Source organism: Dendropsophus ebraccatus, chromosome 1 (assembly GCF_027789765.1).
Source record: "Dendropsophus ebraccatus isolate aDenEbr1 chromosome 1, aDenEbr1.pat, whole genome shotgun sequence".
NCBI classification, from domain to species: domain Eukaryota; kingdom Metazoa; phylum Chordata; class Amphibia; order Anura; family Hylidae; genus Dendropsophus; species Dendropsophus ebraccatus.
The window spans coordinates 122766912-122785307 of record NC_091454.1 but is presented as its reverse complement, the minus strand read 5'-3'; the positions used below and the strand labels follow the sequence as shown (position 1 = coordinate 122785307).

The 18396-nt window shown below is 39.5% G+C and overlaps 1 protein-coding gene across 2 annotated transcripts in view; it reads left to right on the top strand.

Moving 5' to 3' along the window:
• HGF (hepatocyte growth factor) overlaps positions 1–18396 on the top strand; it is a 92952-nt gene that overhangs the window by 23028 nt on the left and 51528 nt on the right. The window contains exons 5-7 of one of the 2 annotated variants that reach the window (XM_069978300.1): positions 3401–3528; positions 7692–7812; positions 15735–15853. In XM_069978300.1, the coding sequence (XP_069834401.1) occupies positions 3401–3528; positions 7692–7812; positions 15735–15853 (368 nt within the window). Of the gene's footprint in view, positions 1–3385; positions 3529–7691; positions 7813–15734; positions 15854–18396 lie in introns of both variants that reach the window. The other variant, XM_069978291.1, reaches the window with a different exon arrangement.

Genomic DNA, 18396 nt, shown 5'->3' with positions numbered 1-18396 from the left:
CCCTAAGGTTGCTTAAAAAGTGGTGGGGAAAAATAATAATAATTAAAAAAAAAAAAATATATGACCTAACCTAATAAAAGTTAAAATAACTCTCCTTTACTATTTTATATCTAAAACACAATATTTTTTAGGGGAAAAAATTATAAAAATAAAAATATTTAAAAAAATGAAAATGCTAATGATGAAAACATGATACTTATTAAAACTAGAGGTTGTGGTTAAAAAAATTTACACCCCTGTGATAAAATCCAATTACTATGGCTCTTATAAGGCGAAGAGAAAAAAGCAAAAATAAAAATGTGGTCTATCCTTAAGGCCAAAATACACTGTATCCATAAGGGGTTAAAAATGATTTTTGTTTAAAAAGGTGCAAGGTTTTTAAAGTAGTAAAATAAAATAAAAGCTATATAAATTGGTAATCATTGTTATTGTTCTCTCTTGAGGAACATATAACATGTCAGTATTAGGATATGTTTGCACAACGTTTTTTCAGTTCCGTTTAATATAACGTCCATAATTTTGAGTCTTAAATAACGGACGTCATTTAGCAGCCTGGCCTCCCCTTGGTGCAATGACTGGTGTTGGTACATTTTTCTAGTTTGGGTTACTAATGGGACTTATGTGGCTTAATTGAAAAGTCCATCTAGTTTAATAGTAAAAATGGGGAAAGAACAGTGACAAAAGAAAAACTGTGTGTGAACAACTAATAAAAAACGTCCGCCGTTTGCAAAAGATATCCGAAAATAATGATCGTGTTCATTATTTTGACGTCCGTGGTAAAAACGCCCGTTATTCAATACACTGTGTGCATTGGACATCCGTCTCCCCATTGACTTCAATGCATTGCCATTGCAGTCAGTTAAATCGCAGCTTTTTTAAAATATCAAAATCAGGCGCCTTTTCTCAATATTTGACGTTGTGTGAACATAGGCTTAGCCTACAATAAACCCCTCTGACCCCCCCCCCACACACACACACACACACATATATTACGACAATTAAGTCATTTCAAAGTACTGTACAATTGGTGTCAAAAAATTAGAACACATACGGCTCTGTAGTGGAAAAAATGAAAGCAGTATAGCTTTTCAACCATGCAGAGGAAAATACAATAGAGCATAAATAAAACTATACTCAGCCCTTAAGGGGTTTATTACTTCATAATAAATTGAGAGAAATATATAGTTGGGCAGTCAGTTGGCAGTATAGCTCTCCAATGATATAAAAAAAAAATCTTCATTTTTCCCCACATAAACAAAACCTTAAATAATTAGTTGTAAAAGTTTAAAAAAAGACTTTTGGAATTTAAGAAAGCAAAAGCAGAGGAATCCTGGTGGACAGTGTTTCTTGTCAACCACAGCAGAAACATCCATCTCTACACAGTGCTATTTTAGGCTTTGTTCAAACTATGTAAAAACAATGGCCACATTTCACAACATTTTTTTCACAACATTTTACATAACGTGAACATATATTCCCACATAGTGTTTTTTCACAGTATTTTGGTCAGTATTTTGCAATCAAAACCAGGAGTGGATTGAAACACGGAAAGGTTATGTTCACACATTGTTGAAATTTTTTAGATGGCCATCATTTAATGACAAATAAAGTCAAATATTTTAAAATAACTGTAATTATTTGTAATTAAATGATGGCCATCCACTCAATTTCAACAGTGTGTGAGCATAGCTTTTCTGTGTTTTCAGTCCACTCCTTGCTTTGGTTGCAAGCTGATAATTTGCTGATACACCTGTCAAGCCCTGTAACACGCTATGGCTATGTACACACATCGTCTAACAGCGTCCGTTGCACAGCAATGAACGCTATTAAACAGCCGGCCGCCAGAGGTATCGGCTGCAGGAATGTTCTTTTTTCACAATTGATTTGCGGGCACCGTTGGGTGTGCCCGCAAATCAATTTGCCATTTACTTCAATGCAATGTACGGCAGCCGCTGCACATTACATTGTGTGAACCGCTGATGTTTCTAGACGCTGTTCAGTGTCCAGAAATAATTGACAGGCACATTATTCTAATGCCCATTCTAAAGAACGGGCGTTAGAATAACGATGTGTGAACATCGGCATGACTTCAATGCAATGCCGCCCCTGTAGTAAAGAACGTATGATGACGCAATTGCAATCAGAGTCTGTTCTTCACTCAAAAAAACCTGTGAACCTAGCCTAAAAAAGTAAAATATGTTTACCAAATGATGCCAGAATAAAGTAAATTTGTCATCAATTTCTTCACAAAGAAACCACTCGTAATAGTGACCAAATTCTGCAACTAACATAAAGTACAATATGTCACAAAAAACTATCTCAGAATCTCTAGCATACATTAAAGCATCATGGCGCTATAACTGCATAAAGTGAGAAAGATAAGATTTTTAAAAAATTAGCTTGGTCATTAAGGCCCAATTGTGTTTCTTATTTTAAAGAGTCACTGTCGTATTTTTTTTTTTTTTTTTTTTTGCAGAAATCAATAGTCCAGGCGATTTTAAGAAACTTTGTAATTGGGTTTATTAGCCAAATCTGCCATTATCTGCATGTAAAAAGCCTTTTCCCAGGTCCCCCCCTCCTTCCTCTTTTTCATCCACTCTGAAAAATCGGAAAATTGTGACTTGTTGCAGGAGACGTACCCTGTCTGCTCTAGGGAGAGGGGAGGGGGGAGGAGGAAGGAGGGAGTTAGCCGGCAGCAGAAAGCAGATAACAGAGGATTACAGGCACGGAGCTGGGTGACCGCTGTAATCCGAGCTCAGACAGGTCACTGGTGACTGTCACAGGAGATATCCCGTGAGGGATTTGTAGATTAACTCTTTGTTGTCCTGTTTTGGTCTTTTCTTTAGCTCTCTCCATAGGAGAACAATGAAGACGGGGGAGAGCTTCAAACTGCTTTTTCATGATAAAAATGCATTTTTCGGATAATAAACCCAATTACAAAGTTTCTTAAAATCGCCTGGACTATTGATTTCTGCAAAAAAAAATTTCACGACAGTGACACTTTAAATGTTTGCTGGTTGGTTTGTTTATATACTGTGGACAAACTGTTTTGTATCTAATTACAAGACAGCACTTTTCAATGTAATAGCATTAGCTTTAGCTGTCAGAAGATGCATGTCATCTAATAATATACATTCAGCTGTCTGAAGAAGGCCCGTGATTAGTGGTGTTTACAGGGTCAGCTGCTAATTAATATTGCTAATTTTGGGAGCAGTGATATGGCTAACATTACCTCTGGCATGATTGACACATGTAGGGCATAATTTTGCGTGAAGCGAGGGCATACTAAAATATCTTTATAGTAGTAGTGCATGTTACATTTTTCTTACTAACTATTATAACACCACTTACTACAACATGTGCTATAATGTCATTTTAAAACTAGCTTTTTGCATTCGAGCTATCAAAGTAAAGACCTCAATGAAAACTATTGTCGAAATCCTAAAGGAGAAGAAGGAGGACCATGGTGTTTTACAAGAAACCCAAAAGTTCGTCATGAAGTATGTAATATTCCATCATGCTCAGAAGGTAATATTTTAAGAAATTATCTAAACAGTTAATAAACAGAATATGTGAATTGTTGCATAAATTTTACACCAAAGTTTAAAATCATGTGGACAGCTTGTAAATATTGTAATGACCATTGTTGATGATCATGCTCAAAAAACTGCTCTGAAAGCTATGTTCTAGTAATGAAAACAAAAAAAGGACATATAACGTCCTGTTGTTATTAATGGTCATCATGATCATTAAAGTGCTATAGTCACACCCTTTCCATATAAGGAGTTCTCAGCACCCTTCTTTAGCTTATATTCTGGACCTTTTCTTATCTTCCCGTATAAAGGCTTTCTTGGTGGCCTCTCCCCTCCAAAATGCATAGTATTGTTGTTGAACAGTTCCACATATGCCCCATATTGCTGCTTCATCGAAGCCTAAGCCTGCCACCCTCAGCTGCGTAATCGGAATGGGTCTTCCTAGAGGCCTAGGTCCCATCCACTCTGATCTGGCCATCACAGAGGTGGCGGGGTCTATGCCTCTAGGTTGGCCCACTCCATTGACACTGCTAAGGGGGTGTGGGCCAAATCGGTGATGACATCACAGAGAGACAGGTCTTATGGTGCTGATGTAAGGGGGAATATGGGGCACCACGGCCATGAAGCCCCGACCATAGGCTATTATCCACAAGAATAACATGCATTTTTGAGAAAAGAGACCCTGAGCAATGATTTATATGATAAGATATGAAATGTCCAGAATATAAGCTTAATAATAGTGCTAAGAATTCCTTATATAGAAAGGGTGTGACAATATCACTTTAAGTTATGTTTTTCTTTTTAGCTCCATTACAGCAATAGAAACTTGACTTTGAAGGTGACAGACAAACTCCTTAACTGCCCTGAAATCATGTTGTACAGAAAACAACATGAAACATCTGTTAGCACATACATAGAAAAAACGGTTAGAAAACAGGATTTGTTTTATAGCAAATAAATTCCATGGTTTGGCTGTATAATGCTCCAAATATAAACCAGGTGGCATGGTGGAAACACAATGGTTACAGACATATGCTTTTTTATAGTTTATAATATCTGAATGAAAATGTGCTAAAAAATGGTTTTAATGTAATGGCAACATGTCCTGAAATAAATCATGCTTGCAATGTAAAGATTTATACTTTTATTTGTGTCATCATTTTATTTTATAACTGATGGCTGTTTGATAAAATTCTCTAAGGTTTTATGGTTTTCCACTGCTTAAAATATAGTGATTATTACATATCATCTGCTTTACAATAGGTATTTAGTTTAAAGGCCAGTGTATCTTAGCATGTTCTTTAGGTTATTTAGAGACTTTTTCACAAACTTGATAAAACATTTTTAGGACTCCCATCTGTGTTTTTTTTCATGGTTGTCCAAAATGTGTCTTTTACTGGACAATATTGCTTATTGAGGTGATCTTTTTTCAGTCCTTATAATGTGCCTTAAAGAAGTCAGCAACACAGGAACAACAGAGAAAATTCTGTGTTTTATTAGAAAATGCTCTACAAAATAAAACAATAATCAGTAATGAGTACTTTAGATTGTCAGAAACTGTCTTTGTATTCTTTTTCACATGTAAAAGCTTAGTTTTTAATAATAAGTGAAGCTGGGCCACAGTCCTCAGGATATACCATCAATATTAGATCATGGGAGTTTGACTGTCAGCCTCTCTGCCAATCAGCTCCTTGTAGAGGGCACTGTGCTTTTCCTGCTGACAATCTTCTATGTTCCTCACTAAATCTTTACCATACACAAAGAAAAAACCATAGGAACTACCCACCCACTCAGTCAGTCAGTGACTGCAATTGTCCTGCCTCAGTCACTGATTGGCTAAGTGGGCATTTCCGAGTGCTGCCATATCACAGGATCTGGAGCCTGGCGGGGGTCCATGAGCCTTGACACTGAACTGCAGGGGCTAGGGGATGGGTAAATAGGACTTTGTTATCATGATCCCGCCACCCCCTGAGCACCCCTTGATATTTTACTGTTGTCCAGAATACCTGTTGTTATAATTTTTTAAATAAAAATCAACAGTATATGTGAAATAAAGCTAGTTTGCAATATACATGAATATTATTATTATTATTATTATTATTATTATTATTATTATTATTTCTTTTATTTTTGTCATGCTGTAAAACAAGGCTATACTTAACAGAAATCCAGATTCAGTCTCCTAAAGGCAGCTTTTTGGCCTTATGATTTTAAAAAAAGAGACTAAACAATGCATCCTTCAATCAATCAATCAATCAATCAAATGACCGCTTTCTCTGTGAGTGTACGGATGACTTGGGAAACAAGACTTCCTGTGTTTATACTCTTTGAAAGAAAAAAAAAAACGAGTCAGAACACAGGAAGTGCTGTTTTTTTCATGATAAAAAAAGAAAAAGATTGTAAATTGAAAACATGTTTTATTTTACTTCAACTGTTGATTTAGATTTTCAAAGTTATAACCATGGGTACACTTCACACCATGGGTACTGAGAGAAAGTTCTACCTCTCTCTCTCAAAAACACACACAGCCTGCTGCAGCGATAGCACACACCTGCTGCAGCAATAGCCCAAACAGTGGCGCAAATAGCGCCGCAGTCATAGCATACACACCTGCTGTACCCATAGTGCACATACACACACACACACAAGCCTGCTGCAGCCATAGCGCACACACACACACACACACACACAGCCTATTGCAGCCACAGCACACTGAAGTAAAACCACACAATGTTCTACCAGAGAGAAAATGCCACATTGAAGACAGAGGTTACACTACTTCAGGCGTCGTCTTCTCCTCTATATTACACAGGATACAGTATCTTCATATTACACCACTTTTCATATACAAATCATCCAGCATCCAGGAAGAGAACAGCACAGATCTCCCCCAAACACACAACGATGGACTCTTCCAGCTGAGAAGCAAACTGCCAAATAATGACTGCCAACTTTTCCCCAACCACCCTTATCTATCAGCGCCAGTGCTTTATAACTGATATATGGAGGAAATGGCTGAATATATAAAGCATAAATTAGCAGTTTTTTTCCACTCTACAGAACTCTCACATAATAGATCTCTGTTTCGCTAATAGATGGAGTCCAGAATGGGACAGGGATTTTAATTGTAAGAAATCCTCTTAAAAGTCTAAGGGCATGTTCACACAAAGTTTTTTGAGGCAAAAATCATGATCATTATTTACGTCTGTATTGTTGAAAATATGGCTGTATTTTTGCTGAAGAAATGCTGTGTAAACATATCCCAAAGCTTTTTGGGTTCATAGGGCAACAGTATTCTTTACTTAGTAGTAAATTATTAGGTTTTATTGTTTTTAAGTCTGAAAGTGGATAAACATACACAAGAATAGCTAGTCATATGCGTTACCATGTGCTGTTAATTATCTTCAATAAAAGAGCAAAAGTAAATTTTTGAAATGGGATCTGTGTACTCCAAGAAGAGATGGAAAGCCATAGTTACTTGTTCTGCTTTCTGTGTCCAATTCAACCCAAGGAAATTAAATAAACTAATGTAACATCCTAAATACAAAACATAATAATGTGTGATACAATTACAATTCATAATGGAGCATTTGCAGTTTTCTTAAAATAATTACATTTTTGGCTGGTGTTTTTCAACAAGATTTTTCTCATTCTACATTCAATTGCCCGACTAAGCCTTTTGCCCTTTGAGAGTTGAAAGCACTTATTCACTTATGATGTAAAAAGGAGGAGGTACACAGCTCCATATAAAACTTCAATGGTTTATTGCTCATTCATAAAAATACATAGTGACATTAAAAAACACCCTAATGCATTTCAGGACAGAGTTCCCTAATCATAGCAATAGTAACATATGTCAGTGTGTTTTTTAATGTCACTTTTATGGACAAGAAAGAAACCATCGAAGCTTTATATGGAGCTGTGGACTACCTCCTTTTTGCATCATTCAGCAGCTAGGGAATGGCCTGGCCTCGCTATCCACGTGCTCCTTCACTATCTAAAAAACCTCGCATTCTGGCTGATATATGCACATGGTGAGCTGATATCCTTACTTTATATTCACTTATGACGTTCTTTCTGAAGGTAAATAACAGACTCGCACATAGAGAGTGAGATTTATTCTTGTTTACTTATTCATGTACCATATCATCATTTCAGTGGAATGTGTTATCTGTAATGGTGAACGCTACAGAGGACCAGTGGATTACACAGAAACAGGAAAAGAATGTCAGCGATGGGACTTGCAAAGGCCACATAAGCACAAGTTTCGCCCAGAGCGGTAAGAATTGCATTCTAACCATTTCTGTCAGTCTTCTGATCAGTATTTTTTCAAACAAAATCGGAACTGGGTTGATGACTGAGAACAGACACAACCACAAAATGTCTTTTTGTGCCATATCATGACCAAGTAACATTCGTTATTACAAAATAACATGAGTTATTTTGTAATAACTGACATTATTTGCCCTCAAAATTATGGCCATTAGGGGGGAAAAAACACACAAAATTTTGGATTTTAAATTCCGAAATGTTTGTGATTTTTTTAGTAATGTCGTATGTAGTTCTAATGCTGTCGCACAGGTTTCTTGAAAGAATCACACGTTCTGCCTTTCTGGTAAACAATATTTTACTTTCCATTCATAGTTATACCACTTTTTCAAAGTGCAATCTAAGATAACTAAACACTAATGTCACTTTCTTTTCCATCAAATGTCTATCACAGCACCCGGCAGATTGAATTTCCTATCAATGTTAAATTCAATATTCCCTCTTAAAACCTTTAATATGACTTGACCAGGAAATACAAACAATTTACAGGAATCAATGTTGTTACTTTCAAGTGACAACAAGATTGTGTGTGTTTTTACTGTTTTTTATGTTTATCAAAAGAGCATGCATAAGCAACACAAAACTTTGATTCTCAACAGATTCAACAAAAAAGGAAAAATAATTGAACCTATTCTTTCAATTATGGTGGTTTATATATATTTAGTGATAAAGAACTTCTAGGCCAGGGGTCCTCAACTGGCGGACCGCGGTCCAAACCCGGACCGCGGAGGCCAGCTGTCCGGACCCCTGGTCAGACCTCCTAACCGCCCCGGATCCGGTCCGTCCCGCTCCCCACCGCACTGCCTCCCGCCCCATAGGCGTACTGTCCTTAGATGTCAGTACGCCTGTGGGGCTGGGGGCAGTGTCGGTCCGGCCCCCGGCTGATACGCGCTCTCTGGGGATGTCCCGGGGATTCCCCAGCAGAGCGCGCACCACAGACCTCAGTGTACGCTGCCGGCCTGTCCTTCCCGGAAGTACAGGCCGGCGGCGTACACTGAGGTCACTGGTGCGCGCTCTGCTGGGGAATCCCCGGGACATCCCTACAGAGCGCGTATCAGCCGGGGGCCGGACCGACGGGAAGAGAAGAAGACAGCCGCAGCGGGGAACGAGGTGCTAGGTGAGTTGTTTTTGTTATTTTTTTTTTTCTGTCTGGGGGCCATCTATAAGGGGAGAGCGCACAGGGGGGCTATATACTACTGAGGGGGCTATATACTACAGGGGGCTATATACTACTGAGGGGGCTATATACTACTGGGGGAGCGCACAGGGGGTTATATACTACAGGGGGGACCTCACAGGGGCTATATACTACAGGGGGAAAGCACAAGGGGGGCTATATACTACTGGGGGGAGAGCACAGGGGCGCTATATACTACTGGGGGGAGCTCACAGGGGGCTATATACTACTGGGGGGAGAGCACAGGGGGGCTATATACTACTGGGGGGAGAGCACAGGGGGGCTATATACTACTGGGGGGAGCTCACAGGGGGCTATATACTACTGGGGGGAGCTCACAGGGGGCTATATACTACAGGGGGACAGCGCATGGGGGGGCTTTATACTACAGGGGGAGCTCACAGGGGGCTATATACTACAGGGGGGAGCTCACAGGGGAGCTATATACTACTTGGGGGGAGCTCACGGGGGCTATATACTACTGGGGGACAGCGCACAGGGGGCTATATACTACAGGGGGAGCTCACAGGGGGCTATATTCTACAGGGGGAGAGCGCACGGGGAGGCTATATACTACTGGGGGGAGCTCACAGGGGGCTATATACTACAGGGGGAGAGCGCACAGGGGGGCTATATACTACAGGGGGAGCAACAGAGGGCTATATACTACTGAGGGAGAGCGCACAGGGGGGGCTATACACTACTGGGGGAGCAACAGGGGGGCTATATACTACCAGGGCAGTCACCCCCTTTGTACCTTATATCGAAGGCCTGGTGAGAGAGAAGAAAAAAATGCCAATTTTCCCGCTAATAAGCAGCAATTCTGTATATAAATAGTTGAACGTTTGTGACAAAGTAACAAAACACGTTTCCTACTGATGTTCAGCTCGGACCTTCACATGACAATAGACCCCGGTAAGTGGACCTTCACTAAAAGTTGTTGAGTACCCCTGTTCTAGGCTGTTGAAGTGTATTATATGTACAGTGGAAGCTAGGTTGCTTTTTATTGTGACATGGATCTTTAAGAGAAAACAGGAACTTATTTGAAAAGAAAAGAACGACATAGCCAAACAGTTGGCGTTACAATTCTGATACCATGGGGGGAGATTTATCAAACGTGATGTAAAGTGAAACTGGCTCAGTTGCCCCTAGCAACCAATCAGATTCTACTTTCCATTCCACAAAGACCCTTTGGAAAATGAAAGGTTGAATCTGATTGGTTGCTAGGGGCAACTGAGCCAGTTTAAATTTACACCATGTTTGATAAATCCCCCCCATATCTCATGAGGTGCTTGTTAAGAAGGGAACAATATAGAAGAACCAGGTATATAAATATGTAAAGAAGAAACAGGACAACCCAGCAAAATCTATCCAGCTTGACTTTGGTGGATACTATCAGAACATTTTTTTCCAATTTCAGAAAGGGAAACATTCTTCTACTGTTGTTTATTATTAGGGTAGTGTTCTGTGTAGGTTCACATTACCTGTAAAGAAATGTTATGGCCTAATATGAGATGGGCCTCGACTCACTGTATATCCCATAGCAAACAGACAGGCTAACTTTCTGGCACTCACTCTGTTAATTTAAAGAATATGGGACAGCGTAGCTCCTGTGTTTAAATGTATGAACGATGGACCACACCTGCAAGGAGACTGTATAGACCTCTGGGTACCCTTGTTTCTACCCATACTTCGAAAATGAATGAACTGATAGGATACCTGGCTGCAGTTAGTTATTTTATGTATGTGTGCATGTGCGTGCCTGTGTGTATTTGAGATTACAAGCTCCAATAGGAACAGGGACCCATGTGAAAGATAATATCTGTAGGGTGTTATATGAGCAACATGACATAAATACAAACTTCTTCAGATTTCGGATTTTTTAAGTTACCTTATGACCATGAGAAAGTTATTAAAGGGGTACTCCAGGCCAGCTGTATGATCCGCATTTGGCTGCGGAGGGAGTGGAAATAGAAGGGTCCGATGACTTACCTCCCCGGTTCCAGCGCAGGCTCCTGGATCGCACCACCCTGTACTCCCGTCCTGCGGCCGCTGCCTGGACTGAGCTGCGGCTTTAGACGTGACATCTCAAGGCAGCTCAGCTATTCAGCGGTCATAGCGGAGTCCAGCCTTGGCCGTTAAATGGCTGAGCTGTCTTGAGACTTCATGTCTCAAGCCGCAGCTCAGTCCAGGAAGTGGCCGGGGGACGGGAGTACGGGATGGCTTGATACGGGAGCCGGCGTTGGAAGCGGGGAGGTAAGTCACCGGAGCCTTCTATTTCCACCCCCTCCCCGGCCAAACACGGATTATACAGCTGGCCCGGAGTACCCCTTTTAAATGTTTACATGACGTGTAGCATTTTTCAAAGAAAACTATACAATGGGAGTAAATATATAGCTACATGAATATGAATATATGAATGATTTTTTTTTTCTGCTGAACTATAAAACTTTCACTCCGAAAAGTTTGATTGGACCCAGATGGAAACTCTTGATGATTTAACACATATAGACATACACGGACTGGCTTCATTCATTTTATCCTTAATCCAACTTTGAGGGCATGACCGAGGACATATAGGAGTGCTAAGGGCAACTAGGATAATTTGTTGGAATAAAATAAAACAGTATTGTAAAACAAGCTTGGATATTTAATAATGTGCATGTAGCCAAGGGGGTTACATTGTGAGGCATTTCCCAGATGAATCATTTCTGCTTCATGGTTTCCTTTTAAATTTGATCATTATTCAAAGGGACAGATACATTTTTATAATCTATGAGTACTCATAATTCTCTTTTGCAGACTCCCTTTCAACAAAGAATTTAGCAATATAGTTATATCTGCTAACAGATTAAAAGCTAAAGAATCTCAAGTTAGATTTCGAAGCATAAACCTGACATCTGATATTAAACAGTGAACACTTACGCACAAGACACAGATCATCTTACAGTGACTGAACCTGTTGTAGCTTTACACTGATCACATGAATTCATGTCATACAGACTATAAAAGACATAACCTGCTCAACCAGGAGAAGGTGCTTATAGCATACAAACTAATAAATAATGTGAATAAATTACAAATATACAATTGGGAATGTTTATAAAACATATAAAAACTGCTCGTTGATATCCATTTTGCCCCATCTATACAACCCTTGGTTATATGCCACATGTGCTCCCTATATTAGCCAGAGAAGAAAGTTTTCTTCAAATGAACATACCATCAGTACATTTACTTTAAGTTCTTCACATGGATAGAACAGCGACGATGGGGGGAAGCCATAGCCGCGTCCTTTTTTTGAACCACGGAATCAATGTAGCTGCATCATAGAGGGAAGGGGGTTTACTTTCACTGGGGGCGGGCCGGCTGCCTCTAGTGCTTAACCCCCGACCAATGCCGTACGTGGGAACAGGGCAGCGGTAAAAAAAAAAAAGGACTGTGGCACCAGCTCCCCCACGCTGCCGCCATTCTATTGATGTGAAAAACTTCGCTTTAAAGGGGTTGGAGGACTAGTCTCCCAATGTTTTAATGGGTTATCCCTAGACTATATTGTTCCTGCAGTAGTGTGTGGCTGCCCATATCTTTCCATTCAGTATCTTCAGAAGTTTTAACAGTTAGGCAAATATGTAAAAATAGGAAACATTTGATAAAATGGGGCTGTATAGTTTAAGGGTATGGTAAATATTACTGATGTTTCTTCTGCAGCCACTTTTGTGACAGTGAAAGATCGCTGCTTCTCCCTATGTCCTTTTACATTTTATTACTGCAGGAAATACCCCTTTCAGCCAATCACTGGCGGAGGTGGGGCATGGCTGCAGTTAGTGAGTGGCAGAGCAGGCATGTCCTACTGAAACAAAACATCGGGGAGCAGAGTACACTGAAGCTAATGGCAGTTGTGGGGAGTTTTTTTTTGAAAATTTTTTATTACTTTTTAAGCACTTTTCTATAAAACCTTTTCTATGTCCAGAATACCCTTTAGAACATTTTTCTTAAACCCCTAAAGTAAAGCTAAAAGCCTACACTTCACTTCAAGGCTAAACTATGAATATTGTGTCATGTCCAAATACGTCCTGACCCAACCTCTACGTAGATAGAAATTAATTCATAGTTCTCATAATTCTCATCAGATTTGAGTAAATCATGTGTGCATTTTGAGGACAGTGCTAGATGCACAGTTCAGTAAATCTACAGCTGCACAGATTTGTATAGCTTTCCAAATCATTTCAAATAATGGTGTACAATAACAAGAAGCCTAAGCCTGTGGATCCACCTTGTAATAACAGGCTTGTTTTTTTTAAAAGAAATTACATACTGCAAAACATTAATTTTCTAACTTAAAGTCTGTGCAGCTGCAGCCTTAAAAGACTGTTTCTGTCATGATCCTTAGGAGTTATGGATACAAAAGCGTGTTCTGTTTTCTTACCTTATGCAGGGTTGAATAACATGTTGTCAATTCAAGAACAAAAAGCAATAAATATATATATATATATATATATATATATATATATATATATATATATATATATATATCATTTATAATTTATTTATTTATTTTTTTCCCCCAATTTTTTTGCTGTTTCAAGGACTTTTTTTCTGGTGTGTGTGTGTGTGTGTGTGGGGGGGGGGGGGATGGGCATTATTTTGACACTAAAATGTTTTATGTAAATGATGGCCATTATTCGCATAAAATGCTGGCGTTTTGGTGCCAAAATGACGGCTGTAAAAAAAATAAAAATAAATGGCTGCAAAACGGCCAAAAAATATGTTGAGGGAACATAGCCTTGGGCTTAAATAGTTCTTTTAACATGGCCAGTACCAGGAAGCATCTTAAAAAGTTTTTTTTAATTAGCAAAATGATCTTAAAACACAAAGGGCAACGTTAATTAAAGTGAGGGCAGGGGCGAATGCCGCGGAGAAGGAGCAGATTTGCCCCTTCTCCCTGGCGTATGCCTGCTGTATCTTCTGCTCGCCTAACAAGCGGGCAGGAAGGGGGCGCAAGAGGGCATGGTAGGGTACAGGAACCATCCCTTTGCTAGGTCCTTCCCTGGAGGGATATCTGGCTAGTCCATGTTTTGAGACTTATAACTGAGGCTCCGTGGACTTTTTTGCTTATTTTTGTTCCAGCCCTGAACTTTAGGTGAAAAACAGCCGTTATTTGGTAATGATGACCATTAGTGATGAGCGAACATCCCGATGTTCAGTTCAGATCCCAAACACTTCCTGTATCCTGTGCTTGCCTGATGCGTGGTTGGGGGTGGGGTGGGGGTGGCAAGACAGGGCAGAGGCGTGGCCTCCTACTGCACCAGATTTATCATGATTTATGCCCTCTAGCAGACGTAAATCGTGATGCAAATCTACACCAGCTCCAGAGCAGGTGTAGATTTGTTCTGCAATGCCTGTGCTAGGCACAGGACTGACATATAAAATCTAGCTGAGAAGAATGGGACAGGGCTTTATTTAGTCTTGATAAATGTCCCCTTACATCGATATTTTAGGACAGCTACTGTATATGTTTCCCTCAGACATGTTGGTTCAGTGTGATGTCAGCTCTGTAAGGCATGATTTGATGTGTTTATGAGAAGTCAGCTCTCCCTCTTTTTGGCTGATGAGCCGCTTTATCCCTATGAAATAAATATGTCTGATGATACTTCATGTACCCTTGTGCTGTTTTTGAGTGCCACTTTACAAAATACAGAACGGATATCAAGTGCCTGCACTTTCAGATTCCAGCTATATTAAAATCTAGACTGATAGTCTGGCAACCAACTGTGAGAAACAAATTCCTATGAACAGCCAATGTACTTATGGTGTTTTCCATGGTACTAGCTAAAACCCTTTGCAAAGCAGAAGACCAGAGCTGCAGAAGTGAACTGTAAACCTTTATTCATAACCCCAGACAACACATTTTGAGTGGTTGACACTTCTCTTCATCAGGTCCATCAATGGCTCTGTGTCTCTATGTGAAGGACCTGTCTAGCATGAGCACTGTGTAATACTGTAATCCTCAGCTTCCCTGTGGTGGTACTGCGGAGTAATTGAACACTAACTTACAGGATTCCACATAGGTTACAGCTGAGGGACTTAGCAGGGAAGTAGTTTGTAATTATAATAAGAGTCACTTCTACCTAATAGGGATAGTCTGGAGCCAGATAATCTCTTTAATAAATCTTCCCTCATAATCATTGAATTATATTTTCTTAAAGAATAGTTTTTTTAAAAGAACTCCTAAACTTCAAGCAATTAACATCTCATTGCTACAGATAAACATCTACTATAATTAATATATTATTCATGTTTTAAAAGGGGATATTTACTATGAGACAACTTAATCTGGACCATCAGGATGTTTCATGTGTTGCTCCATATGATATTGACCTTTGATTCCAATATTTTAATGCATGATTGCAATGATTTTAACTAGACGAAAGATAATCAAATGAATGATTTAAAAGAAATAATGACCTTAATCCTTCTAAAGCTCAAGTAACAAGCAGAACATCATAAATCGCATTACCAGTTGAAAGGATGGGCTTTTCTCCTGTTATCATCAGCCTCCCTAATGAGTAGAAATACCATGCTGTGTTTATGAAACCCACACCTAATTGGGTGCTTTAAGAATGAAAGGTGATCTGGGGCTGTCAGTCTGCTTGGATGACACATAAGTGTTCTTTTTTTTAAAACTGCCTTTCCAGATATCCTAACAAGGGTCTGAATGATAATTACTGCCGCAACCCTGATGGCAAGGCGAGACCATGGTGTTACACGCTTGACCCTGACACCCCATGGGAGTTCTGTGCAATTAAACCCTGTGGTGAGTAGTAACTAAATATATCCTACTGTGTGGCTTACTTTCTGTTTATTAGCATACCATACTGCCAATATACTGAAATATGTTTAGTTTAACTTTATCCATATATCTTTAATTTTAAGCACATTTTCTTAAAAAATAAAAAAAAATTGATTTAGAAAAGAAAGGCACATCTTTACTATTGAATTAAAATTAAAAATATAAATACTAAAGAACAAATTATGTGTGCTTTAAGCAAAATAATTGTAATCCCTATTTTTGAGTTCAATGTATATGTATAGCTTATTAAAATTCTAGCTAGGAATACATAGTTCTTATACTCAGTTCCCCTAAATTACTCTTTATTGTAGGCCCTGGTACATATGTTTTATTTAGTATTCTGTGCATTACCATGCGTTTCTCCATTGTCATTGTGTGATCCACTGATGTATCTTACAAAGAGCATTGCTTGCTTTGGAGCAGTAGTGTCAAGGTGTTGGGAGCTGTAGTTTTGCAACAGTTGGAGGACCGCAGGTTTGACACCTGTACTTTGAAGGAAACCACACATGTGGACATTACACAGCTCTCTGATTTAAACTCAGTACACCAGTTTTATTCTCTCCTTAACCCTTTCCCGCACGAGGACGTAACTGTACGTCCTCGCGCGGGTGCGTGCGTTCAGAGTGGGGCCGCGCGGCGACCCCGCTCTGAACCGCGGCGGTCCCGGGTGCCGCTTGTAGCCCGGGACCGCCAGTATTAGCGGGCATGTTCCGATCGCCGTGCTCGCTAATACAGTAATCATATGCAGCTTTCAAACATGACAGCTGCATACGATTCCCGGATACAGCATTTTCCTGGTGTCTAGTGGTGGAGATCGCTCCTCCGGGACGTTGTCCGAAGGAGCGATCTCCATTACTGAAGCCGGCCGGGGACCGCTCCAAGATGGCGCCGTCCCCGGCTCGGCAATCGTTTGTTTTCGGCTGCAGCAGCCGAAAGCAAACGAGTGCCGATCTCATTGATCTTTGCTGTATATCTATACACCTATGACACCTCATACAGCCCCATAGACCAAAAGATAAAAGCGCTATAAGTATGGGAATAGAGCGATTTTAAGGAACGTATATTTGTTAACAATGGTTAAATTTTTTACAGGCCATCAGATACAATAAAAATTATACATGTTATATATCGTTTTAATCGTAACGACTCGAGGAACATGCATAACAAGTCAGTTTTACTCCAGGGCGAATGGCGTAAAAACACATTTTCCCCAAATAAAAGAAATGCGGGGTTTTTTTCCAATTTCACCACACTTTGAATTTTTTTCTGGTTTCGTAGTATACTTTATGCAAAAATTCAGCCCTTCATTGCAAAGTACAATTAGTGACGCAAAAAATAAGGGCTCATGTGGGTCTGTAGGTGTAAAAATGCAAGTGCTATGGCCTTTTAAGCACAAGGAGGAAAAAACAAAAACGCAAAAACCAAAATTAGCCTGGTCCTGAAGGGTTTAATGACACTCTGTCAGTAGGTTTATGCTGCCCCATCAAAGAGTGGAATAAACTAGTGACAAAGAAGCTGAAAAGAATGATGTATCATTTTTATTTTTCTGTACAGATGATTCAAAGATATGCCCTTGAATAACAAAGCATTGCACACTAGTCCTCTCCATTATGTGCATGTGTTCAGTTGTCCTCGATATTCATGAGCACCAGTACACTCAGCTTACTGGCTTCTGATTGTCTGTCTGCCTGCCTGTATACATATATACATAGGCAGACACACAGCTGTAAGGTGGAGGCAGTGGTGCAGCATGAATCCTATTCTGCATAGAACAGCTAAACAGAACAGCTAAACAGAATGATTTAAGTAATAAATAGTTCTGAATTTCTTTCACTAGTCTATGTTGCCCTCTTTTAAGGCAGAATAAACTTAGTTATAGATTCCCTTTAAGTAAAAATTACCCCCTAAGTTCTAAAATCAAGGAATTTGTGCTAGACAACTGTCCGTTTACTCTGTACTGACAAAGGGCAACAACCGTGAAACAGTTGTCTACAAAGAGGTAACTTTCCCTTTTAGGGGAGATTTTGGTGCGATTAATAACCTCAACTCATGTTTCTAGTTTCCTAACAAAAAAATTTTTAGGGGCCTTTTAAGGGATAGCTTCTTGCAATATTTTATTTTGCAATCTTCTATTCTGAAGCACCACATTGCCTTTAAGACTTCTACATGAGTTTGGTGCTTTTCTCAAGGACAAATATTATCCTCTTAGTCCCACAGAAAGGTATTTTCTGCTACCGAACCAGCATCCTACGCTGTACGAATGAGGGGTAAGAAGCCTGAAACAATTATTTACAAATGGGTAACTTTACATTGGTAGGAGATGGCTTGGCTTAAAAGGCTTACTTACAATCAGACATACCTTATAGAACACTTAATGAACTAAGTAATCCCTAAAAACACAGTATAGTCAACATTTTCAGATCAGTTCAAAGATCATTACATATGCTAGCTTATTAAAATGTAATCTGATTAAGAACATCTTGAATGTTCTATAATAAGACAGCTAT